The sequence below is a fragment of the Pongo abelii genome, chromosome 13 (assembly GCF_028885655.2).
Source record: "Pongo abelii isolate AG06213 chromosome 13, NHGRI_mPonAbe1-v2.0_pri, whole genome shotgun sequence".
In the NCBI taxonomy this organism is placed as follows: domain Eukaryota; kingdom Metazoa; phylum Chordata; class Mammalia; order Primates; family Hominidae; genus Pongo; species Pongo abelii.
In genome coordinates this window covers 114,478,072-114,505,812 of record NC_071998.2, presented here as the reverse complement: position 1 = coordinate 114,505,812, position 27,741 = coordinate 114,478,072, and the positions used below count along the sequence as shown (strand labels likewise).

General features: G+C 38.2%; 1 protein-coding gene across 14 annotated transcripts in view; it reads left to right on the top strand.

Annotated features, from left to right (window-relative positions):
• STRBP (spermatid perinuclear RNA binding protein) overlaps window positions 1-27,741 on the top strand; it is a 164,036-nt gene that overhangs the window by 60,161 nt on the left and 76,134 nt on the right. For 13 of the 14 annotated variants that reach the window (XR_008509450.2, XR_008509451.2, XR_008509453.2 and 10 more), the window contains one exon: window positions 23,675-23,843. Coding sequence is in view for 8 of the 14 variants with exons in the window: in XM_054519462.2 (XP_054375437.1) it covers window positions 23,841-23,843 (3 nt within the window). In the remaining 6 variants the exon portion in view is untranslated. 14 annotated transcript variants of the gene reach the window in all.

The window sequence follows — 27,741 nt, the reverse complement described above, 5'->3', positions numbered from 1 at the left end:
TCTTTGATGGAGAACTTTCTTATATCTTCTACTCAATATCAATATTTAGTTTACATTGAATACTTATTTTGCTAGTACTGGAAGGCTAAAACCAAAGCTAAAGTAGCTTCTTGCTAAAGAGGAGCAAAGTTCCTTTTGTTTCTACGTATCTTACATGTTCACATAATTTTAAAAATGTTTTGAAATTAGAAATTGTTTAAAGCTTATAGACAAAAATAGAATATGATAAACAACTGTGTGTTCACCACAAATATCTCTCTCATATTCTAATGTTTTACCAAACTTGTTTCAGATTTTTTCCCCTAAGAAATAGTAGCTCTGATATGTATTATGTGTATATCCCTCCCTGATGTGTTCTTTTTTTGAACTTTTTATTATACTTTAAGTTCTGGGATACATGTGCAGAACGTGCAGGTTTGTTAATAGGTATACACATGCCATGGTGGTTTGCTGCACCCATCAACCCATCGTGTACATTAGGTATTTCTCCTAATGCTATCCCTCCCCTAGCCCCCCACCCCCCTTTCCTGATGTGTTCTAATCCTTCTTTTCCCAAAGGTAACCACTCTCCTGAAATTTTGTCATTACTTTGAATGTTTTTTATGCTAAAAAAGTATGTCTGTATCTCTCTCCATAAATGATACGTAACATTATCTTATGTTTTTTCAAGCTTATATTCAGGGCATCACTTTGTTCATGCTATTCTGCAACTAGCTTTTTCCTCCAACAGTGTTTTTGACTTTAGACATGATGAAATGGATCACTGTCATTCATAAACTGTGCAGTGTATATCTTTATTCTCTTGTTTATGGACATTTAGATTGCCAGTATTTTGTGATTATGCACAAAATCAGTGCTACAGTAAATGTTGGTGTTGTCTGTCTTATTGGGTTTCTGTGTTGAAGTTACTCTAGGTGCTGTAAATAGAAGCGGTATCATTGCTTATAGGGTATCCACATCTTTGACGTTATCAGTTATTATTAAATTGCTCCTCAAGCTGTTTTTTTTTAATTCTTTTACAGTTTCACCTGCTTTGGTTTTATGCAATTAGACATAATGGACTTTACAAAGCAGAAAATATGACATGAAAATCTCATTTTACCACAGAAAAATGGAAAGTTGGTTGATTAGATCCTTGATAAAATTGTTCATATTTTTAAAATCTTCTTGGCTGGGCGCGGTGGCTCACGCCTGTAATTCCAGCACTTTGGGAGGCCGAGGCAGGCGGATCACCTGAGATCAGGAGTTCGAGACCAGCCTGACCAACATGGCGAAACCCTGTCTCTACTAAAAATACAGAATTAGCTGAGCGTGGTGGTGGGCGCCTGTAATTCCAGTTACTCAGGAGGCTGAGGCAGGAGAATTGGTTGGACCCGGGAGGCGGAGGTTGTGGTGAGCCAAGATTGCACTATTGCACTCCAACTTGGGCAACTGGAGTGAAACCCATGTCAAAAATAAAAAAATAATAAAAAAAGAAAACTCTTATTATGGAAATGTTCAGACATACATAAGTAGCAAGAACCCCAGTGAACCATAAAGAACCCCCTGTCATTCATTTTCAATACCTATCAACATATGGTCAATTGTATTTTACTTCCTTGCCCCTGCAACCGGATTATTTTTTTTAAAATCCCAGATTTCCACATTCATACGTTCATCTGTAAGTAGTTTGGTATATATCTCTAAAAGGTATGACTCCCCCATTCCAAAATGAAACTCACATAATGCCATTATCACACTCCAGAAGTAATCCCCAAATGTCAAATATTCAGTGTCCAAATTTCCCCAGTTGTCTGTTTTTTAGCTTTATCTACGGTATTTAAAATATGATTACATTGCAAAAACATATACTTTTAAGGAATAGTTTTAACTGATCTCATAGGAATGTACTTGCAGATTTCTCATGTATCATAGAATCATATTTAAGTAGACTTAAAAAAGTAAAAAATAATCTATAGTTCACCCCATTTCCTTATAAACGATGGAATTGAGGCTCAGAATTGAGGTTTGTTCACAATTGGCGAACATGTTAGGAGTGGAGCCGGAACTGTAATACAGATCTTTTGACCCCAATCTATTGCTTTTACACCAATTACATTGGATGGCCTATCTTAGATTCTTCTTTTGTCCGTTACATCCAAATTATTTTTTCCAGTGGCTTTTCATAAATATCAGTAGTACTAATCTTGTGATTTACATCAGGTTTTAAAAGGAGTTTGTGAAAGGGTTGAATTATAATATCAACACTTGAGCCAAAGATATTGAATTGTTCTGAAAAGCTACTTGTCTTTTCTGACCTAGATACACAGTTTCCAACTGTGGCAGAGGATGCCAGAAAGAGAAGAATGAATAGTAGCAAGAGCCTGGAAATTAAATTACTATATTACTGAAGGATCTAATGTACTTATTAATTTTTAGCACTTTTAAGTAGTATAAGAGAATTTTCCTGTATGGACACAATATTGGTGAATCTATGTAGTTTTTTTTTTGTAGGTTAAAACCTATTTATTTTGCCAAGCTGAATATTATTATTTTTGCTTGTTTCAAAATTGATAATTTGTTAACATTACTGCTTGCTTATAACTGGATTGCAGGTTCTAAGTTCGTTTTGCAAACTTCCCTCATTAAGAGAAATAATCGTGTCCATTCTGTCTCCAGATACGGGTTTTGTTTTGTTTCGTTTTGTTTTGCCATGCTCTGTGGTACAGAATGGCAACAGAAGGTCTTTTGAGAATCAAAGACACTGTTTTAAGTTTGTTTACCAAGGTATTGGTTTACCCTTCAGTGTTAAGTGTGCTTCAGCAGACAGAGGAGGACAGAGAATATTTGGATTGTTTTTGTTTTTGAGACAGAGTTTTGCTCTTGTCGCCCAGCTGGAGTGCAGTGGTGCAAACTCGGCTCACTGCAACCTCTGCCTCCCAGGTTCAAACAGTTCTGCCTCAGCCTCTCAAGTAGCTGGGATTACAGATGCCCGCCACCGCACCCGGCTGATTTTTGTATTTTTAGTAGAGACGGGGTTTCGCCATGTTGGCCAGGCTGGTCTTGAACTCCTGACCTCAGGTGATCCACCCACCTCGGCCTCCCAAAGTGCTGGGATTACAGGCGTGTGAGCTACCATGCCTGGCTGAATATTTGAAATCTTTTTTTTCTTTTTGGTTTTTTTTTTTTTGAGATGGAGTCTCGTTCTGTTGCCCAGGCTAGAGTGCAGTGGCGCAATCTCGGCTCACTGCAACCTCTGCCTTCTGGGTTCACGTTATTTTCCTGCCTCAGCCTCGCGAGTAGCTGGGACTACAGGCACCCGCCACCATGCCTGGCTAGCTAATTTTTTTTTTTGTATTTTTAGTAGAGACGGGGTTTTACCGTGTTAGCCAGGATGGTCTCAATCTCCTGACCTTGTGATCCACCCACTGTGGCCTCCCAAAGTGCTGGGATTACAGGTGTGAGTCACTGTGCCCAGCATATTTGAATTCTTAACTGTTTCTTGGCACATTACCCCTTTTTCCTTTTGGTCAGAATTGTCACAAAATCTGTAAATTCTAAAAATAGTCTGATGACCTCTATTACTCCCTTTTAGTTAGAAGAAAATAAATAGCTACGGAGTCATGTACTATTCTGGTGCTATTTCATGTTTGATCGTGGTTTAAAGGAATAGATGCCAACTTGAGCTTTTTAAAGATCACTGTGTGAAATCAAATATCTACCTGCTCTTTGATTTGTTTGTGGAGACAGTGATGTGAATTGGAAAAGATGTTGGGGACCCCAATTCTAGGGTTAGTTCTGCAAGTACTTCACTGTGTGATCATAGACAAATCATTTAACATCTTTGTATATTTGTGCTTTCACATTTTAAAAGATTATAAAAAAAAATGATCTGTTCCTTACTACTTTTCAGGATCATGTGAGCATTGAACGTGATCCTGTATGAGAAAATATTTTGAGAAATTCGTTTGTGTTTCTCTTTTGTGCTAGACGTTGTTTTAGGTGTGTAATGCAGAGTAAACAAAGATACCATCTGCCAATGGTAAATCCTATGCAGAAAAATAAAACAGATGTGCTTCGGGAGGGGCTGCTGTGAGAGAGGTTGCTTTTTTGTTTGTTTGTTTGTTTTTTTGTTTTTTTGAGACAGAGTCTTGCTCTGTTGCCCAGGCTAGAGTGCAGTGGCGCGATCTTGGCTCACTGCAACCTCTGCCTCCTGGGTTCAAGCAGTTCTCCTGCCTCAGACTCCCGAGTAGCTAGCACTACAAGCGCCTGCCACCATGCCCAGCTAATTTTTGTAATTTTAGTAGAGACGGGGTTTCACCATATTGGTCAGGCTGGTCATGAACTCCTGACATCAGATGATGCACCTGCCTCAGCCTCCCAAAGTGCTGGGATTACAGATGTTAGCCACCGTGCCTGGCCAAGGTCGCTATTTTACATAGGGTGGTCAGAGATAGGCTCATAAGATGACATTTGAGCAGACACCTAAGAAGTGAGAGAAGGGGTGATGTGGATATTGGGGGCAAACTAGCAAGTGGAAAGGCTCTGAGGTGGGAACGTCAGCAAGGATACTAGTGTGAATAGAGCACAGTGAGTGAGGAATAGTGATAGAGGTTGAGGCCAAGAAGTTAACGGGAATCAGATTATTTGGGCCTTATAGCCTTAATTATTGTGAAGTATTTACTCAGAGACAGGAAACTATTAGAAGGTTTTGAGCAGAGGAATGCCGTTACCTAATTTAGATTCTTTTTTTTTTTTCTTTTTTAGGGATGGGATCTTGCTGTGTTACCCAGGCTGGCATGCAATGGAGTGATCATAGCTCATGGTGGCCTCAAACTCCCGGGCTCAAGTGATCCTCCTGCCTCAGCCTCCCAAGTAGTTAGGACTAAAGGCACATGCCACCATGCCTGCCTAAATTTTTTGTAGAGAGAGGGTCTTGTTATATTGCCCATGCTGTGTTGAACTCCTGGCCTCAAGCAGTCCTCCCATCTTAGCCTCCCAAAGTATTAGGATTACAGGTGTGAGTCACCGTGCCTGGATGCTAATATAGATTAGCAGGAATACTCTGGATGCTGTTGCTGAGAATAAACTCTGGGGAAGGGTTTGTTTTCAGGTGGGGAAGTAAGATGACTAGTTGGAAGGCAATGTATAATCCAAGCGAGAGATGGTGGTTGCTCTGACCAGGTTGGTTATGGTGGATGTGGTTAAAAGTCGTCAGATTTTATTTTATTTTTATTTTTTAGATTTTTAAATTTAAATTTTCAGTTTTTTAAGGGTAGATAGTAGGCGTATATATTTATGGAGTAGATGTGATGTTCTGATAGGCATACAATGGATAATAATCACATTAGGGTAAATGGGGCATCTATCACTTTAAGCATTTTTCATTTCTTTGGGTAACAGACATTCCAATTATACTCTTTTATCTATTTTTAAATGTACAGTAAATTTTTGTTAACTGATGAAGGAAAGAATTCTAAAGCCAGTAAGACAAAAGCATCAGATAACCTACAAAGGAAAACCTATCAAAGTAACAGCAGACTTCTCAGCAGAAACCTTACAAGCCAAAAGAGATTAGGGTCCTGTCTTCAACCTCCTTAAACAGAACAACTGTGAGCCAAGAATTTTTTATCCCACAAAACTAAGTTTTGTAAATGAAGGAGAAATACAGTCATTTTAAACAAATGCCAGGGGAATTTGTCCCTACCAAATCAGTGCTACAAGAAATGCTAAAAGGGGTTCTAAACCTTGAAACAAAAGCCTGACATGCACCAAAGTAGAAAGCTTAAAACCCACAGGATGTGTAAAACAATTATACAATGAAACAAACAAACAAACAAACTAGGTAAAAACATGATGAAGAGAATGATACTTCACATCTCAATATTAGCATTGAATGTCAGTGACCTAAACTAGCTCCACCTAACAGATACAGAATGGCAGAATGGATACAGAATCCAAATATCTGCTGTCTTCAAGAAACTCACCTAACAGAGAAGGAGTCCTGTAAACTCAGAAAAGTGGAATAAGGTATTCCACATAAATGGAAACCAAAAGCAAACAGGAGTAGCTATTCTTAGACAAAACAAACTTCAAAGCAACAACAGTAAAGGCAAATATAGTCCTATATAATGATAAAACAATCAATTCAACAAGATATTACAATTCTAAAGTTATATGCACCTAACACTGGAGCTCCCAGATTTGTAAAACAATTACTACTAGACCTAAGAAATGAGATAGACAGCAAAACAATAGTAGTGGTAGATTTCAGTACACTGACAGCACTAGACAGATCTTTGAGACTAAAAGTCAACTGAGAAACAATGGACTTAAATGACATGCTAGAACAAATGGACTGATATTTAAATAACATTCTACCTAAGATCTGCAGAATATACATTTTTATCAGCACATGGACCATTGTCCAAGATAGATTATATGATAGGTCACAAAGCAAGTCTCAATAAATTTTAAAAAATCGAAATTATATCCAGTATCCCTGCAGACCACAGTGGCATAAAACTAGAAGTCAACTCTAGTGAGTACTAGTCAAAGAAGTACTGTTCTGGAAGTACTAATCAAAAAGGAACTCTCAAAACTTAAATTAAATATTCTGCTCCTGAATGATATCTGGGTTAACAATGAAACCGAGATGGAAATTTTAAAATTCTTTGAAATGAATGCTAATAATGAGACAGGTTATCAAAACCCTTGGGATACAGCAAAAGCAGTGCTGAGGGAAAGCTTATAGCACTAAATGCCTACATCAAAATTTCAGAGCACAAATTGACAACCTAATGTCACACCTCAAGGAACTGGAGAAACAAGAACAAAGTAAAAGCTAGAAGAAGAAGTAACAAAGATCAGAGCAGAACTAAATGAAATTCAAACACACACAAAAAAATACAAAAGATCAGTGAAATATGCTGTCGCTTTGAAAAAATAAACAAAATTGGTAGACCATGAGCTAGATTAATCAAGAAGAGAGAAGGCCCAAATAAGCTCAATTAGAAATGAAACTGGTGACATTGCACTTGACACCACAGAAATACAAAAGATCATTCCAGACTACTATTAACACCTTTATGTGCACAAACTAGAAAAGCCAGAGGAAATGGACAGATTCCTGGAAACATACAACCTTCCTAGATTAAATCAGGAAGAAATAAAACCTTGAACAGACCAATAACAAGCAGTGAGATTAAATCAGTAATTAAAAAATTGCCGGCTGGGCCCGGTGGCTCACGCCTGTAATCCCAGCACTTTGGGAGGCCGAGGCGGGCGGCTTATGAGGTCAGGAGATCGAGACCATCCTGGCTAACATGGTGAAACTTGGTCTCTACTAAAAATACAAAAAAAAAAAAAAAAAAAAAAAAAAAATTAGCGGAGTGTGTGGCAGGCGCCTGTAGTCCCAGCTACTCGGGAGGCTGAGACAGGAGAATAGCGTGAACTCAGGAGGCGGAGCTTGCAGTGAGCCGAGTTCGCGCCACTGCACTCTAGCCTGGGCGACAGAGTGAGACTCCGTCTCAAAAAAAAAAAAAAAGAAAAAAGAAAAAAAAATTGCCAACAGAAAAAGCCCAGGATCAGATGAATTCACAGCTGAATTCTACCAGACATTCAGAGACTTGGTACCAATCCTACTGAAACTATTCCAAAAGATTGAGAGAAGGAATCCTCCCTAGATCATTCTATGAAACCAGTATCACCCTAATTAGAAAACTAGGAAAGGAGACAACAAAAGAAGAAAACTGCAGAGCAATTTTTGTGATGAACATAGATGCAAAAATCCGCAACAAAATATTAGCTAACTGAATTCAGCAACACATCAAAAAGATAATTCATCATGATCAAGTGGGTTTCATGGCAGAATGGGTACAGAATCGAAATATCTGCTGTTTTCAAGAAACTTGTCTAGTAGGAGTAGTTTAAAATATGCAAGTCAGTAAATGTGGTACAGCACATACATGGAATTAAAAACAAAAGCCACATGATCATCTCAATAGATGCAGAAAAAGCATTTGACAAAATCCAGCACACTTTATGATAAAAACTGTCAACAAACTGTTGAGAGTAGGCATGGAAGGGACCTACCTTAAAATAATAAAAGCCATCTATGACAAATGCACAGCCAACACCATACGGAATGGGGAAAAGTTGAAAGCATTCCCCCGAGAGCACGAACAAGACAAGGATGCCCACTTTCACCACTCCTATTAAACATAGTTCTGGAAGTACTAGCCAGATCAATTAGGCAAGAGAAAGAAATAAAGGGTATCCAAATTGGAAAGGAGAGAGTCAAATTATTGCCATTTGCAGATGATACGATTGTGTGGCTAGAAAGTCGTAAAGACTCTTAGATTTGATAAACAAATTCAGTAAAGTCTCAGGTTGCAATATCAGTGTACACAAATCGATAGCACTGGTATACACCAACAATGATCAAGCTTAGAATCAAATCAAGAACTCAGTCCCTTTTATAACATCTGCAAATAAAATAAAATACCTAGGAATATACCTAACCAAGGAGGTGAAAGATCTCTACAAGGAGAACTACAAAGCACTGCCGAAAGAAACTGTAGATGATACAAACAAATGGAAACACATCCTGTGCCCATGGATTGGAAGAATCAATATTGTGAAAATGACTATACTGCCCAAAGCAATCTACAGATTCAATGCACTTCCCATCAAAATACCAACATCATTTTTCACAGAATTAGAAAAGACAATCCTAAAATTCGTATGGAACCGAAAAAGAGCCTGCGTAGTCAAAGCCATTCTACACAAAAATAACAAATCTGGAGGCATCACATTACCGGACTTCAAACTGTACTACAAGGATACAGTTACCAAAACAGTATACAGTGCTGGTATAAAAGTAGGCACATAGGCTGGGTGCGGTGGCTCATGCCTGTAATCCCAGCACTTTAGGGGGCGGAGGCGGGCAGATCACAGGTCAAAAGATTGAGACCATCCTGGCCAAAATGATGAAACCCCATCTCTACTAAAAATTAGCTGGATGTGGTGGCACGTGCCTGTAGTCCCAGCTACTCAGGAGGCTGAGGCAAGAGAATCACTTGAACCCAGGAGGGAGAAGTTGCAGTGAGCCCAGATCGTGCCACTGCACTCCAGCCTGGCGACAGAGCGAGACTCCGTCTCAAAAATAAAAGTAGGGACATAGACAAATGAAACAGAATAGAGAGCCCAGAAATAAGCCAAATATGTACAGCCAACTGATCTTTGATGAAGCATACATAAACATAAATTGGGGAATGGACACTATTTAATAAATGGTCCTGGGAAAATTGGCAAGCTACATGTAGTAGATGAATGAAACTGTCTATCTCTCACTATATACAAAAATCAAGATGGAACAAGGACTTAAATGTAAAACCTGAGACCATAAAAATTCTAGAAGATAATGTTGGAAAAATTCTTCTAGACGTTGGCCTAGGCAAAGAATTTATGGCTAAGACCCCAAAAGCACATGCAACAAAAACGAAAATAAATAAATGGGACCTAATTAAACTAAAAAGCTTCTGCAAAAGAAATAACAGAGTAAACAGACAACCCACACAATAGGAGAAAATATTTTCAAACTACGCATCCAACCAAGGACTAGTATCCAGGATCTATAAGGAACTCAAATCAAGAAAAATAAAATCCCATTAAAAAGCAGTCAAAAGGCCAGGTGCCGTGGCTCACACCTGTAATCCCAGAACTTTGGAAGGCTGAGGCGGGTGGATCACCTGATGTCAGGAGTTCAAGACCAGCCTGGCCAATATAGTGAAAATGTGTCTCTACAAAAATACAAAAAAAATTAGCCTGGCATGATGGCGGGTGCCAGTTAGCTACTCGGGAGGCTGAGGTGGGAGATTTGCTTGAACCCAGGAGGTGGAGATTGCAGTGAGCTGAGATCGTGCCATTGCACTTCAGCCTGGGTGATGGAGTGAGACTCTGTCTCAAAAAAATAAAAAATAAAAAGTAGGCAAAAGACATGAATAGACATTTCTGAAAAGAAAATATATGAATGGCCAGGACACATATGAAAAAAATGCTCAACATCACTAATCATCAGGGAAATGCAGATTAAAACCACAGTGAGATACCACCCTACTCCTGAAAGAATGGTCATTATTAAAAAGACAAAGAGCCAGGCTTGGTGGCTCACACCTGTAATCCCAGCACTCTGAGAGGTCTAGGCAAACAGATAACTTGAGGTCAGGAGTTTGAGACAAGCCACCCAACAGGGTGAAACCCTGTCTCTACTAAAAATACAAAAAATTAGCGGGATGTGGTGGCGGGTACCTGTAATCCCAGCTACTCGGGAAGCTGAGGCAGGAGAATCGCTTGAACCCGGAGGTGGAGGTTGCAGTGAGCTGAGATCGCGCCACTGCATACCAGCCAAGGTGACTGAGCGAGACTCCGTGTCAAAAAAAAAAAGAAATATGTTTCACAGTAACTTGTATGGAGCTAGAGGCCATTATTCTAAGTGAAGTATCACAGGAGTGGAAAACCAAGCTATGAGTAAGTGAAAGCTAAGTTATGAGTACCCAAAGGCATACGGAGTGATATAATGAATTTTAGAGACTCAGAAGAGGCACGGCGGGAGGGGAGCCTGGGATTTTAAAAGAACTACGCATTGGGTACAGTGTACACTACTTGGGTGATGAGTGCACTAAAATTTCAGAATTTACCATTTTATATTTCGCCCATGTAACAAAACCCACTTGTACCCCAAAAGGAATTGAAATAAAAAAAATTACTGACTGTAATCACCCTGTTGTGTTATCAAATACTAGATTGTTTTCATTCTATTTAACTATGTTTTTTGTACCCATTAACCATCTCCACTTCTTCCCCACCCTCTCGGCCTCTGATAACCATCATTCTGCTCTCTATTTCTTTGAGTTTAATTGTTTAATTTTTAGCTTCCACAGATGAGTAAGAACATTCGAAGTTTGTTTTTCTGTGTCTGGCTTACTTCATTTAACCTAATGACTTCCAGTTCCATCCATGTTGTTGCAAGTAACAAGATCTCATTCTTTTTTATGGCAGAATAGTACTCCATTATGTATACGTACCACATTTACTTTATTCATTCGTCTCTTCATGGACATTTAGGTTGCTTCCAAACCTTGGCTATTGTTAATAGTGCTGCAATAAGCATGGGAGTGCAGTTACCTTTTCGATATGCTGATTTCTTTTCTTTTGGGTGTATATACCTAGCCATGAGATTGCTGAATCATATAGTAGTTCCATGTTTAGTTTTTTGAGGAACCTTCAAACTGTTCTTCAAACCGGTTGAACTAATTTACATTCCTACCAACAGTATACAAGGGTTTCCTTTTCTATATATCCTTGCCAGCATTTGTTATTGCCTGCTTTTTGGATAAAAGCCATTTTAACTGGGATAAGATTATATCTCATTATAGTTTTGATTTGCGCTTCTCTGATGGTCAGTGATGTTGAGTACCATTTCATACACCTGTTTGCCATTAGTATGCCTTCTTTTGAGAAGTACCGATTCAAATTTTTTGTCCATTTTTTAATTGGGTTATTAGATTTTTTTTTCCTATTGAGTTGTTTGAGCTCCCTATATATTTTGGTTATTAATCTGTTGTGAGATGGATAGTTTGCATCTAATGGAACTATTTTCTTCTGTTCTTTGGGTTGTCTCTTTACTTTGTTGATTGTTTCCTTTGCTTTGCAGAAGCTTTTCAACTTGATGTGATCCCATTTGTCCATTTTTGCCTTGGTTGCCTTTGCTGTGGGGCATTACTCGATACAGCATTGCCCAGTCCAATGTCCTGGATAGTTTCTCCATGTTTTCTTTTAGTAGTTTCGTAGTCTCAGGCCTTAGATTAATTCTTTAATCCACTTTGATTTGATTTTTGTATATGATGAAAGATAGGGGTCTAATTTCATTCTTTTGCATATGGATATCCAGTTTTCCCAGCACCATTTATTGAAGACCCTGTCCTTTCCATAGTGTATGTTCTTTGGACCTTTGTCACAAATGAATACACTGGAGATGTATGGATTTACTTCTGGGTTCTCTATTATGTTCCATTGGTCTTTGTGTCTGTTTTTATACTGGCATGTGTCTATTTTTATGCCAGCACCACGCTGTTTTTGTTACAACAGCTCTGTCATATAATTTGAAGTCAGATGATGTGATTCCTCCAGTTTTGTTCTTTTTACTCACGATAGTTTTGGCTAGTCTGGGTCTTTGGTGGTACTGTGTAAATTTTAGGATTTTATTTTTTTCTATTTCTGTGAAGACTGTCATTAGTATTTTAACAGAGATTGCATTGAACCTGTAGATTGCTTTGGGTGGTATGGACATTTTAACAATATTGATGCTTCCAATCCATGAATATAGAATATCTTTTCAATTTTTTTGTGTCCTCTTCAATTTCTTCCATCAGCACTTTATAGTTTTCATTGTAGAGATCTTTCACTTCTTTGGCTAAGTTTAGTCCTAGGTATTTAGTTTTATTCAAAGCCATTATAGATGGGATTATTTTCTTGATTTCTTTCAGAGTGTTTGCTGTTGGCATATAGAAATGCTACTGATTTTTGTATGTTGATTTTGTATCCTGCAACTTTACTGAATTTATCAGTTCTAATAGTTTTTTTGGTGCAGTTTTCAGGTTTTTGCAAATATGAGATCATATTATCTGCAAATAAGGATAATTTGGCTTCTTCCTTTCCAATTTGAATGCTCCTTATTTCATTCTCTTGTCTGATTATTCTAGCTAGGACTTCCCAGTAGTCAGATTTTAGATAGTGTTGTAAGGTATAGGTAACACGATTTAATGATGGATCAGATGTGAGATGTGGGAGGAAGAAAGGAGTCAGGGATGACTTTCAAGTTTTTGGCATGAACAATTAAAGGGATGAAGTAGTTGCCTTCTCTTGAGGGAGGGAAGACCAGGAGGAGCAAAGTTGTGTGGTTTTTTGTTTTGTTTTGTTTTTGTTTTTGACACATTAGGTTTAAGATGCTTATTAAACATCCAAGTGGATGTGTTGATTATTTATTTGAATGTGAATTTGGAACTCAGGTCCATAAGAATTTGGGAGATCCTCAGTATATAGATGGTATTTAAAGTCTCAAACCTAGATAACATTGCCAAGGGAATGTTGAAGGTAAGATAGAGAAGAGATGAAGTCTGAGGGCTGAGTCTTGAGGCACTTCAGCATTTAGAGGTTGTGGAGATAAAGAAGAAAAGGATACAAGGGAGTAATTTATAAAGTAGGAGGAGAACTAAGAGAGTGGTGTCTTGGATGGAAGCCAAGGGAAGTCAAGTGTAGGGAACAGTCAACTGTGTCACCTGTTGCTGAGAAGTCAACTAAGAGGAGGACTGAGAATTGTTCACAGCATTAAATACCATGGAAATCCCAGGGGACCTTGACAAGAGCCGTTTTGGTGGAGCATTGGGATGAGAGGCTGATTGGGGTGGATTTAAGAGAGAATGGAAGGAGAAGAAATAAAAACCCAAAGTGTAAACTCAGTTATGCTCTAAAATGAGAGCAGAGAATTGGGCTAGTAGCTGTAGCAAAGCAAGAGGTCAAGGATGGTTTTTAATGTTTTTTCCCTTTTTATTTTTATTGATGGGTGCTATTACAACATGTGGGAATGCTGATAGAAATGATCCAGTAGAATGGGTAAAATTGATGACACAGGAGAGGAAAGAGAGAAGAGGGGATGATTACTGAGTGACATCCCAAGTAGGCAAAAGGAGGTGGGATCCAGTAGAGTTTGAGTTCAGGAATTTGCATTAGATAGGAATGGGGACAGTTCATTTATAATAACAGGAAGGAAGAATATATGGTTAATGATGCAGCAAGGATGGCAATTTGCATGAAGTAGGAAGCAGGGTGACCTGTTGAATGTGAGGAGGTAAGAGTATAGATGTTTGAAGAGACAAGAGAAGTGTGAGAAAATCATTAGGAGAGTGAGGAAGTGAATGAACATTTAACTTTTTCATTGAGGCTCCTACTTGCATTTTAGGTGGGACAGATCTTGGACATTGCAGGATATTTCGCATTCCAGGATCCCAAATGGCAGGATTACCTACCTAGTCATTCTTTACAACTAAGAAAACTTGACTTCACATTTTCAAATCCCTTTAGAACTATTGATTATTGGGCCTTTTGAGGCTAATGATCCTGAAAAAGACTAATTAACATGATTATGTGATACTTTTTTTTTCTTAGTTATACTTAATGGTATATGGTTAATGATGTGGTGTGGCCAAGAGGGTTGGATTTAACAGGGTTAGAGTTTTGCTAGGAGAAGAAAAGAGAAGCAATTGCTGGTGTGAATGATAAATGATGGATCACGTAATTTCGGTTGGATAAGGACAGAAGTGAGGGCATGAAAAGGATGAGGGACTGTGAAAGGTGGTAGCATTAGCAATTGTAGGTCCCAGTGGGGCGTGTTTGTCTAAAATAGGAAAGAAGATGAGAACATTGGAGAAAAGGAATACAAGGACTGGAGAAGCCTGAATTTTAGAAGGGTCATCTCTGCGGTTATTAAAATTCTAATATTTATGCCAGAAGTAAAGTTGAGTGTGTCACTGAGCTAAGCACAGTACTAAAGTCCTGAAGGAATGGGATAGGGTTTGGGAGATTAATCCAAGATGGATAAGTCAAATAAGTAATGGAATTTGTGCTTATGGAGGACGAGTCAGAAATTCCCTGTTAGTCACTGTGGTGATGACTGCCATGGAAATAATGGGAAGAGATGGTGACCTTTTGGATGGAAACTCCTTAGATTCTGTGGTTATGGCACTCTAAGGAAGGATAAATTTAGGGTTGAATTCAAATTCTATTGAGCCTCTGCTGAGTGCAGGGTGATGTACTAGGTGCTGTGGAGATAATAATAAATCATATCATTAAAACTGAGTAATAGAAATATAAAGGAAGCTGAAAAAGTGCTGGATGGCTCAAAGGAGGAAGAAATTATATAAACTGAAGTGTTAGGTAAGGCTTCATGGAGGGGTAGATTTGAGATGGGCATTTGATGAATAGAACAATGACAAATCATGATGGCGTCATGGCTGCAGTCCAGGTAAGGGAATCGTTTAACTTCAAGCTTAGCGGTAGCACATTGCAAGGTGTTCTGGCATAGAGTCATTCTTCCCGTGTTGGCTGGAGCTATGGTGGTGAGAAAAATGACAAGAATTACGATAGGACCTTGGATGCCACTGAATATTTGAGTTTAGTGCCAGTTGCTTAGGTAATTAGTGGTTATCGAAGGTTTTGAAGAGGAGTCTGATGTTCTCAAGGTAAAATTTTCCTCAATGATGGGCTGAAGTGGGAATAGTACAGGAGAGGATGAATCCCCGTAAATGGTAAAACATAGTAAAACAACTTTACACAGTAGTATACAAGACTTCCAAATATGTAAGTATCCTTGAATTATTAGATATCTGTAGTAGTAAAACAAGGATTAAAACAAGATTCCTGTTCCTATGCACTATCCCCCTTTCCCTTTTTAAAAATTAAGACAGGGGTCTCTGTATGTTGGCTAGGCTGGGCATGAACTTCTGAGCTCAAATGACCCTCCCCTGAGCTCAAATGATCCTCCCACCTCAGCCTCCCGAGGGACTATAGACCTGTGTCACTGCACCCAGCCCTTTGTGTTTAATTTAGACGTCTTGCCTCCTTTGTAATTTTTCTTTTGTTGACTTTCCAAATAGCACAGTCTCATTTCCTGCCATCTCTCAGGTTGCTCCTTCTCTGAGTATAGTTGTACTTCTCCTTTTGCTTTTTTTGTATTCATTGGTACACCCACTGCCTTGGCCATTTTGTGGCTTCACATACTAAACTACTGAAAACTCCCAAATTTATATCCTAATCCAGACCTCTCTGCTGAATGCTAGGTCCATATCCAGCTGCCTTCTTAGATGTCTTAGATGTCTTAGATATCCAGCTGCCTTCTTAGATGTTTAGAATATGATCACTAAACCTCCTTAAGTGGCCTCCTTCCTTCCACTCTTATACAGTGTTTTCAACATAGTAACCATAGTGATCTTTTAAAGATATGACTTAGATGTTGTCATTCTGTGCTGAAAACCCTCTAAGGGCTCCCCATCTCAGAGTAAAAGCTACAGTCTTCAAAGTGACCAGAAGGGCCCTAAATTAGGACTTGACAAACTGACCCATGACCAAATTTGGCCCATTGCCTGTTTTTGTATGACCAGTGAGCTAAGAATGGTTTTTATACTTTTAAGTGTTTAAAAAATACCAAAAATTGATATTTTTTTGATGTGAAAATTACATGTAATTCAAATTTCAGTGTCCGTAATTAAGTTTTGTTGGAACAGAGCCACACCCATTTGTTCGCATATTATGTGTGGCTACATTTGCACCACAAAGGCAGAGTTGAGTAGTAGAGACCTTATGGCATGAAAAGCCTGATGTATTTACTGTCTGGCACTTTAAAGAAAAAGTTTGCCAGCCTCTGCCATATATGGTCTGGTCCCCTCACCCCCCCACCTTTCTGTCTTCTCTGCCCTCCTCTTTCCCCCACCCCACTGCAGCCACTTTGGACTCATTATTATTCTTCCACTTAACGCAGGCACACCCTTCCTAAGGACCACTGCTTTAACTCCCCTGCCAGAAGTGCTCAATTCATAGACATCTGCATGGCTGTTCACCCCATCAAGTCTTTGCTTAGGTGCCACCTTTGCAGTGAACCCTTGACTATCTGTTAAAATGGCACTCCCTCTCCATGTGTTATCTGTGTGTGCTTACTCTGTTGCCTCCTCAACTTGCTTCCTCTCTTTTCCAAGCATTTCACACCTTCTAACGTACTGCTTAATTTTCTTATTTTTATATTTATTGTCTTTTGATTATTTCCCTCTTCTGGACTTAAACCACAAGGGCAAGGATTTTTGTCTGTTTTGTTCACTGTTGGTAGCCAAAGTGCCTAGGACAGTGCCTGGGATATTACAGGTGTTCAGTAAATACTTGTTGAAATGCATTGAATTTTTGGTTCTTTCACCAAGTGAGTCATCTGTCTGGCTGAATGTTGTTTTGTCACATAAGGCGCCAGTGATTGGGAAGGGCTAATAACTCTTTATTTTAGTGAAGGGATGTGTTTTTCTGTTATTCACTCTTTTGATTGGTTGTTCAATAAAAGCTTTTCCATTTTGCTCATTGACAGTAAATATTCAGGAATCTTATTCTGGTTCGACTTAGCTGGCTCATTCAGTATATTTTAGGTTCGGATTATAGCCATCGCATCTTCTTTGTACATACTGTTAGTTGAGAAAAGACCTTTTGGCCTCTGCCCATTATTGCAAGCCTTCAAGTGATATGGTAGAATAGAGCTTTTCCATCATTATAGGTGTTTTTGGGTAAGGAGGAATAGCCGGAATTTGGAACTAGGTGAGGATTTTATATTAGCTATTGACAAGTAATTGATAGGTTTAACCTTCTTGCATGTGCCTTTTTTTTTTTTTTTACATAAAAAGGAAGCTTCCAGAAGAAAATATTGAAATTCAGTGTTCTTTTCACATTACTATTGCATAGAAATAATGCCACCATGTAGAGAAAGTTGAATTTATTTGAAGGGATTTGGGGAGAGTATTGGACTTATATGTATTTGCTCTTACTTTCCTTAGTGTGTTCTTTTTTTTTTTTTCTTTCTGAGATGGAGTCTCACTCCGTTGCCCAGGGTGGAGTGCAGTGGCACGATCTTGGCTCACTGCAACTTCTGCCTCCTGGGTTCAAGTGATTCTCCTGCCTCAGTCTCCTGAGTGGCTGAGATTACAAGCATGTGCCACCACGTTTGGCTGATTTTTGTATTTTTAGTAGAGACAAGATTTCACTATGTTGGCCAGGCTGGCCTTGAACTCCTGACCTCAAGTGATCCACCCACCTCTGCCTCCCAAAGTGCTGGGATTACAGGTGTGAGCCACTGCACCTGGCCCCTTAGTGTGTTCTGAGTTGATTCATCTTTGTATTCTCCATACTACCAAGCATATACATACAAATTAATAGGCAATTAATAAATATATATTTACTTGTAAATCTCACATAATTTATCTTTTTTTCTTTTTTTTAATTTTTATTTATTTATTTTTATTATACTTTAAGTTCTAGGGTACATGTGCACAACGTGCAGGTTTGATATATAGGTATACATGTGTCATGTTGGTTTGCTGCACCCATCAACTCATCATTTACATTAGGTATTTCTCCTAATGCTATCCCTCCCCCAGCCCCCCACCCCACGACAGGCCCTGGGTGTGTGATGTTCCTTGCCCTGTGTCCAAGAGTTCTCATTGTTCAGTTCCCACCTATGAGTGAGAACATGCAGTGTTTGGTTTTGTGTCCTTGTGATAGTTTGCTGAGAATGATGGTTTCCAGCTTCATCCATGTTCCTACAAAGGACATGAACTCATCCTTTTTTATGACTGCATAGTATTCCATGGTGTATATGTGCCACATTTTCTTTTTTTTTTTTTAATCATTATTATACTTTAAGTTTTAGGGTACATGTGTACAACGTGCGGGTTAGTTACATATGTATACATGTGCCATGTTGGTGTGCTGCACCCATTAACTCGTCATTTAACATTAGGTATATCTCCTAATGCTATCCCTCCCCCCTCCCCTCACCCCACAACAGGCCCTGGTGTGTGATGTTCCCCTTCCTGTGTCCATGTGTTCTCATTGTTCAGTTCCCACCTATAAGTGAGAACATGCGGTGTTTGGTTTTTTGTCCTAGCGATAGTTTGCTGAGAATGGTGGTTTCCAGCTTCATCCATGTCCCTACAAAGGACATGAACTCATCATTTTTTATGGCTGCATAGTATACCATGGTGTATATGTGCCACATTTACTTAATCCAGTCTATCATTGTTGGACATTTGGGTTGGTTCCAAGTCTTTGCTATTGAATCTCACATAGTTTATCTTAAAGTGATCTTCTTGGAGAGACAGAGAGGTGTCTTTTTCTAATTTTTTCTTGCCCATATTTAATATTATAGTTGTGTGGTGGTTCTTTCATGATAAAATAAAGCCTGTTTATTTTTACATAGCTTGTTTTAGAGAGGTGGCTTATATTAGTATTAACAAAGTTGAAGGTTTCCTAGTCAGTTACTGTTTTGAGAGTAAATTTACTGGATTCCATAACAAACTGTTTGCAAAACATTACTTGGGATTTTTAAAGAAAGTATTTTTATATTCTCTCTATTGCATTTCAGGAAAAAAAATCCCTAAATATTTAAGTTTCATAGTTTGAATATAGATAGCATAGTTGTTTGTTAGTTTTGAGATTCTTATTTTTATTTTTGAGATGGAGTCTCACTCTGTCACCCAGGCTGGAGTGTAGTTGTGCGATCTCAGCTCACTGCAAGCTTTGCCTGCTGGGTTCAGGCCATTCTCCTGCCTCAGCCTCCCGAGTAGCTGAGACTACAGGCGCCCACCACCATGCCTGGCTAATTTTTTGTATTTTTTAGTGGAGACGAGGTTTCACCATGTTAGCCAGGATGGTCTCGATCTTCTGACCTTGTGATCCTCCCACCTCGGGCTCCCAGACTGCTGGGATTAACAGACGCGAGCCACCGCACCTGGCCTAGTTTTGAGATTCCCAAAAACTTTGAAAATAAGTTTTTGTGAATTTATTCATAATTGCCAAAATTTGGAATCAATCAAGATGTCCTTCAGTAGTTAAGTGGATAAACTGTGGTATATCCATACAACAGAATATTATTCAGCAATAAAAAGAAATGAGCTATCAATCCATGAAAAGATGGAGAAACCTTAAATGCATATTGCTAAGTGAAAGAAGCTAGTCTCAAAAGGCTACATATGATATATTATTCCAACTACATGACATTCTTGAAAAGGCAAAATTATAGACTGAAAAAAATTAGTGGTTACCAAGGGCTTGGGGGTGGGGAAGGTGGGAAGGTCAAATAGGTGGAGCATAGGGGATTTTCAGGGGTGTTAAATTAAAACTATTTTGTATGATATTGTAATGGTGAATGCATGTCATTTGTAAAAATCCATAGAATGTACAATGCAAAGAGTGAACCCTAATGTAAACTATGAACTTTAGTTAATAATAATGTATCAACATTGGTTTATCAGTGGTAACAAATGTACCACACTAAGGTAATATGTCAAGAATAGGAGAAACTATGTGTGGTGGGTGGTGGGTGGTGGGTGGTGGGTGGTGGGGAGGAGAGGTATATGGGAGTTCTTTCCACTTTCCAGTCAACTTTTCTATAAACCTAAAGCTGCTCTAGAAAATAATGTCCATTAATTGAAAAAAGTGCTCAATTAAAAAGTGACACACATTCCTTTATATATAATGCCACCTTCTGCATAAGCTGTTCTAAGGAGCGCATAGTTAATATTTTTCTAGGCTCAGTTTTTCAGAGAAATTTACATATATCTGATGTATAAACAAAATGTTTCTATTTGACATTAGGAAATTTGAGGTGTGTTTTTTTCCCTGAAACCATTTATTGAGTGTATACTATTTGTAAGATATTATTAGGTATTTTTACATAACCTGTCCATTTAGTTTGGAGTAGATACTAGTCAGCCCATTTCATGGGTGAGAAAACTCTGGCTCAGATAAGGGAAGTGACAAAGCTGATACTTGACTCCAAAGCCTGTGTGTTCTATGGTCACATAGACTTTTTTTTTTTTTTTTTTTAAATAGCTGAAGTTTGTCCTCTATAGGAAATGTAAGTCCTTTAGAGCCAAAACAATATTAAAGAGGATGGTCTAGATATGAATCTTGGCTCTACTGTTTACTTTATGGTCTTATTTAGGTTGTGTTATCTGTTTATGCTTTAGTTTCCTTATGTGTTAATTGGAGACAGTAATTGAGATTGTTGGGAGGCTTGAGTTAATATATGAAAAGTCTTAGAACAATGAGTACAAAGTCTTAGAACAGTGAGTACAAAGTCTGAGCTACATACATGTTATCTACTAATTAGTAGTGGAATTATTTCTCATTTTATTAAGAAAGGAAACAGAGACCCAAGGAAATTAAGTGACTCTTTGAGTCACATAACTTCTAAGGTCATATAGCTATTAACTAGCAAAGTTAGTTTTTAAAAAAATTTTAAGACCAGAATTTTATCCACTAAGTTGACTTTTTTTTTTTTTTTAAAAGAAAAACTCTTAAAAGCTATTGTAGTTTCTCCATTTCAGTTTAGAGTAAACCAGATATATTATAAATTTGCCTTTTTTCTCAATCAGATTGATAAATATTGGGGAAAAAGCATTGGTCTGTAATTTAGGTTTCAGACCATGTCTTGTACCTTGTTTGCTGATTCTGTTTCATTTTTAAAATGAGGGTAGAGTCGATCAGATGATTTTTAAGTTTGTTTTATAGCACCAATAGAACATACACTGAATATACAGTGAATAGAGATACAGTTTTTTTTTTCATGAGTTATTGCACTATGCTATCATACTCTGAAGTTCCCAGAGGTTCTTGATGGTAGGGTAGTTACCCTTCATGCTAAATGACTGTGGAGTGCTGTACTTTTCATATTGGTGACCCATGATTTTTCCACTACATCTGAAGCTGTTTCATAGCATTGTTCTTCCTTTTCTGCCTTCAATCTATTCAATTATTTTGAGACCAGGGTCTTGCTCTGTTGCTCAGGCTGGAGGGCAGTGGCGTGTTCATGGCTCACTGCAGCCTCACCCTACTGGGCTCAAGTGATCCTTCCACCTCAGCCTCCTGAGCAGCTGGGACTACAGGCATGTGCCACTATGCCCACCTAATTTGTTGTTAATTTTTTTGGTAGAGATGGGGTCTCACTGTGTTGCCCAGGCTGGTCTTGAATTCCTAGGCTCAAGTGATCCTCCTGGCCTCAGCCTCCCAAAGTGCTGGGATTACAGGCGTGAGCCACCACGCCTGGCTGGCTCCACATTTTTTTTTTTTTTTTTTTGAGACAGAGTCTTGCTTTTTCGCCCAGGCTGGAGTGTAGTGGTGTGATCTTGGCTGACTGCAAGCTCCGCCTCCAGGGTTCACGCCATTCTTCTGCCTCAGCCTCCTGAGTAGCTGGGACTACAGGCACCCGCCATCATGCCCGGCTAATTTTTTTGCATTTTTAGTTTTTGTATTGTTAATTTGTATTGTTAGTTTCACCATGTTAGCCAGGATGGTCTAGAACTGGCTTCACTAATATAAAGAAAGTTTGTGTACTTTGTTTCAGTTGTTGACTGAACACATAGCAATCCTTTTTGGCTGCTGGATTCACAGCTCAATATTGACTAGCTGAATCCCTTAGAATGGAGTAGGGTTGGGAATGGGAGATGCTGAAGACTTTAGTTACATAGTAAGGTCTTTATAGGAAAGGTATAATTTTAGTATTGTATTTAGTATTATGTTATTTAGATGGAGCATTTTTGAGATATCTCTTACTGTGGGACCATATTTTGATCCCTGTTTTTTGGTTGTCCAAAAGGATCCCATGAATTGCAGCACTTGTGCATTCCTTCCTTAATGTGATATGAGTAATAATAAAGTAAGTCCCATTTATTAGAATCTCTTCTGTTAAATAGTATCATTATTTTTTTTAAAGAGATAGGGTATCGCTTTGTTGCCCAGTCTGGTCTCAAACTTCTGGCTTCAAGCAATCCTCCCGTCTTGGCCTCCCAAAGCACTGGGATTACAGGCATGAGTCACCTCACTTGGCCTAACATAATATTAAGAAACTGTTACTGACAATAGGGTGTTTCCTTATTAAAGGAAATTTAATTTAAAGGAAAGATATTTAAATGAAGAGAAAGTTATTTTCTTTGTGAGTTTATATGATATATGGTATGTAAATTATGTCCTCTTATAGCCACATAGTTAAAGCATGTGCTGTGTTTTGTTCTGTTTTTCTTTTTTTTTTAATTTTTTTCTCCTTTTCTTGTAGCTAGGTTTATAATATAAGTATTTCATCAGTGCTCAGAAAAGTTTATGTTTACTCTGTCTGGAATAAAATCTCATAAAGGTGGAACAAAATAGGTAACAACGATTAGGCCTCTGGATAGAAATAATACTGTGGAAATCTGGTGAGGGACATCCAGGGGTAATGAAGTCAGGATCTAGTGAATATTCAGGAGTCTGGCATAGCAGTGCATACAGGCCCAGGGATAAATAGGGTCTTTTGGGAGTTAGGAAGTAGAGCCAAAAAAGCATTCTGAATTTTAGGCTGAAAAAAATTAAAGAACAAACATTGTGCCAACATGTACTCTTTAATGGCAGTATCCAATGTAAAAGCATCATGGAATAATCATTGGTATTGTTATATTTTCAGGTGTCTTTACTGAATTTTCAGATGGGTCTGAGTAATGCAAATTTCTAATTGAAAATCTGATAGTTAACTGCAACTTGTTCCCATCAGTGGTAGTATTACTCTTTCAGGTGGTGCTTCTTGACTGAATCTCTTTGCAAATGTATTTATCTCATTGAGTGCTAGTCAGCCAGCTGCCACATTGTAGCTACAGGAGGCTTACTTTTCTGGCCATATCACCTAGGCTCCTGGGCCCAGGCCTTCAAAAGATGTGTTAGCTTTTTGTTTGAACTGAGGGAATTTTCCTCTATTGAGTTTATTTCTTTTTAATCAGGAACATGTTTGTGGGCTGCACACTCAGATTGGAGGCTAATAGTAAATAAGCATTTTTGAAGTTGTTTTCCTCTTCTCTTGCAGGTGTGTTCCAGAGAACAAGCCTTCAGACATATTTGCTATATTGACGCTGAGCTGTCAGGGGACTCAGGCTTATGAGGAGATATTGTTACACAAAACAGTGTCTAGTGAAGACGACAAGAAAGAGGGGAAAGGATCGGAAAAAGAAGCTAAAATACTATAGAAAACCATGGTAGGTTATTGTGGATATTTTCATAATTTAGTTACAGAAGACTCCAGTAATTTAAAATTGGAAATGTTAACAGTGAGGGCGAATGAAAAACAATGGTGTTAATTTTTGGCTTTAGTGTATCATATAAAGATGGCACTCTACTATTCAAAGCGAATGAATTCAGATTTATTACAAGCCCTGTAAACCACAAGGTAGGGCCCCATGAGCCTGTAGGCCATGAATTATTAAAACAAAGGAGGAAATGCTCATAAATAATATTTTCTAATAAAACTGGCATTAGCAAACTGATACAAATAGCTAGGTTTTTAACTTTAAGTTCAGTTTTTTTCTTGTGGAAATTAAAAATTCTGAACCAGTCCTTTAATTAGTGATATGAATGATGTAGAAGTTTATAATATGTGTGAATGTTTAACTGAAAAAGCCACCTCTTTTTCATACTTTTAAAGTAATAGGGTCAAGTGCTGAGTATAGTAGGGGCACTGAATTGAGAATTAAAGAAACCTTGCTTTTTGGGAAGAGTTCAGACTTGAATTGAATTTGTGATGTTAGATGAGCTCATAGTCTGTGGTGCCTAGGCTTTTAATTGGTAAAATGTGCTGATTTTTTTTTCCCTTAGTATTATGAGTTCTGGAGGGTGTTATTTGAATTTTTTTTTTCCTAAGTATAAGCGAGAAAAGGTTTCTTTTTATTTGTTTATTTATTTTTTTAAAGACGGAGTCTCACCCTGTCGCCCGGGCTGGAATGCAATGGCGCAATCTCGGCTCACTGCAACCTCCGTCTCCCAGGTTCAAGCAATTCTCCCTGCCTTAGCCTCCCGAGTAGCTGGGATTATAGGTGCCCGCCACCATGCCCAGCTAATTTTTTGTATTTTTAGTAGAAACAGGGTTTCGCCATGTTGGCCAGGTTGGTCTCAAACTGACCTCAGGTGATCCACCCACCTCAGCCTCCCAAAGTGCTGGGATTACAAGCATCAGCCACCGTGCTTGGCCAAGATTTTAAAAACACATTACCAACGAGAGAAAAAGCAGAAAATATTAATCACCAGTATGATTATTTGGAATATGTTGTTTAGCCGGTCTGTTGGTGATGATTTTTTTGATTTTTTGTTTTGTTTTGTTTTGTTTTGTTTTGAGACAGGATCTTGCTCTGTCCTGCAGGCTGGAGTGCAGTGACATGATCATAGCTCACTGCAAACTCCAACTCCTTGGGCTCAAAGGATCTTCCTGCCTCAAGCCTCCCAAGTAGCTTGGCCTTACAGGTGCATGCCACCACATCTGGCAAATTTTTAAATTTTTTGTAGAGACAGGGTTTTCTTTGTTGCCCAGGCTGGTCTGGAACGCCTTGGCTCAAGGAACCCTGCTGCTGCCTTAGCCTTCCAAAGTGCTGGGATTATAGGCATGAGGCACTGTGCCCAGCCTGGTGGTGTTTCTTTAAATGTTACTTGCTTTTAAAAATCTTTGTGCCAAGGATTATAACTTAATCAGCTGACTCCTTAGAGAAGAAATTCTGATATTTTAGATCTAGATTGTGGGAACAAATGTTAATTTGGGATTTTCCCTGTCATTTTAGTTATGTGGTGAAATGTGAAAAAAACCACACTGATTCTTTTATATCTTACCATGTGAATTATTTACCTCTCATTCCGCTCATTTCTTATAGTCTTGATATTCTTACAACTAAAAGAAATGCTTTATTATTTGTCAGAGTGGATGAAGATGTCTTCCTTAGTTTATACTTTTTAAATTCAGCTTAGATTTTCTGGTGTATAAATTTTGTGTTTTTATATAATTTAATTGATGAATATTTTCTGGTATCTCTTATTACTTGCTTTTTAGATCTCAGATTACGATGAGAATTTTCTCTTTCTGCATGGTTCTTCTGATTTAATTTTTTGTCTTTTTTTTTTTTTTTTTTTAAAGAAATGGAGTCTCACTCTGTTGCCCAGGCTGGAGTGCAATGGCACGATCTCAGCTCACTGCAACCTCTGCCTCCCGGGTTCAAGTGATTCTCCTGCCTCAGCCTCCTGAGTAGCTGGGACTGCAGGGGTGTACCACCATACCTGGCTAATTTTTGTATTTTTAGTAGAGATAGGGTTTCACCATGTTGTCCCAGGCTGGTCTTGAACTCCTTGACCTCTGATGATCCACCCTCCTCGTGAACCAAGGTGTTGGGATTACAGGCGTGACCCACTGTGCCCAGTCTGATTTATTTTTTTAATACTTAAAATCTGTTTAGAGCTTATTTGAGTAAATAAGATTTCTCTGCATTTCTTCAATTTTTCCTGTTACTGTTTTGTTTTTTTTTTTTTTTTTTTTTTTGAGACGAAGTTTTGCTCTTGTTGCCCAGGCTGGAGTGCAATGGCGTGATCTCAGCTGACTGCAACCTCCGCCTCCTGGGTTCAAGCAATTCTCCTGCCTCAGCCTCCCAAGTAGCTGGGATTACAGGCATGCACCACCATGCCTGGCTAAATTTATATTTTTAGTAGAGACGAGGTTTCTTCATGTTGGTCAGACTGGTCTTGAACTCCCGACCTCAGGTGATCTGCCTGCCTTGGCCTCCCAAAGTGCTGGGATTACAGGCATGAGCCACTGTGCCTGGCCTGTCACTGTTGTTTCATAGTGCTTATCCTGTCACATCCAGTAGAATATTAGATGTAACATTTTTAGATTTAACATTGGCAGTCTGTATTATTTGTGTGATAAATGACAAATGTTTATGTAATGTAGCAATATGCAGTTTTGCTCAGGTGTGGCCGGTGTGCAGGACTAGGTAATTTAGCAAGTACATGAGCCTAGCTAACAGCCTAGCATTTCCAACTCTATGGCTCTTTTGTTCTCTAGTACTTACTTTGGGATAGATGAATATATCTCACTAAGTGTTTAAAAAATTTGTTTCTTTGTGGCAAACTGCACCAGTTGGAAAACTGGTTGTGGATGTTGAGCAAGAAAGACATCTAGAACAGATGATTTTTATTGAGAAAAAGAAAAGCTTTGTAATCTATTTTAGCTCTGTTTTCATATAATGATAGAGGTTTTCAAATGATTACCTTTTCAACCAAAGTTTTCTTTGCTTTATAGAGGACAGTGACACTATAGTGTTAATTTACTGTTATCCAAAAATAATGTGATTTTTAAACATAGATATTCAAACAAGAACAAAAGAGGCAAGACTGTTCATAAAAAATTGAGAATGTTTTAGTTTGCGATGGACTTCAAAATATTTACCATGTACTAACACATAAATTTCATGTAAGTAAAGACAGTATAACCAGCTTTTAAATGGAATATTTTAGGCTTTATGGAAAACTCAGTAAGTTATCCTTGTTCATTTGGCTGTGTATTGGTATAAGTGTCTTCGTGATATTTGTAAATTTGGAAAAATTTAAAGGTTTTGGATGTGTGACTCATGAGTGTATAGAATCTACTCTGTTAAATTTTTATGAAATTCATTCCTTTTCTGGGTTCTGGTCTGTTCCACTGATTTGATATTTGATTTTAGTTAATGGTACCTACCACCCATCGATCTTTGTAGAGTATTTCTTGATACTCTCATTTATGTTTTTCCCCAAATGAGCTTTAAAATGATTTTTGTTGAGATTTAAGTAAATCAATCCTGAGGAGATTTTGATTGAGAATATAATATATTTGTAAATTAGCTTGTCATTTTGCAGTATGTATTTTTCCCACTCTGCATTTGGAATGTCTCCCACTAGTATATTTAAAAAATTAAAGGCCTTGCACCAAAGGTTTGAATGTCAAATAGTGAACACTATTTTAATGTTTTTTTTAAATAGTTTTCTTACAGTGTTCACAGATAACTTTTTATTTTGTATTATTCTATATTATGAAATCCTAAATTCTAAAATTTAAATAGAGACCTGGGTCTTACTCTGTTGCCC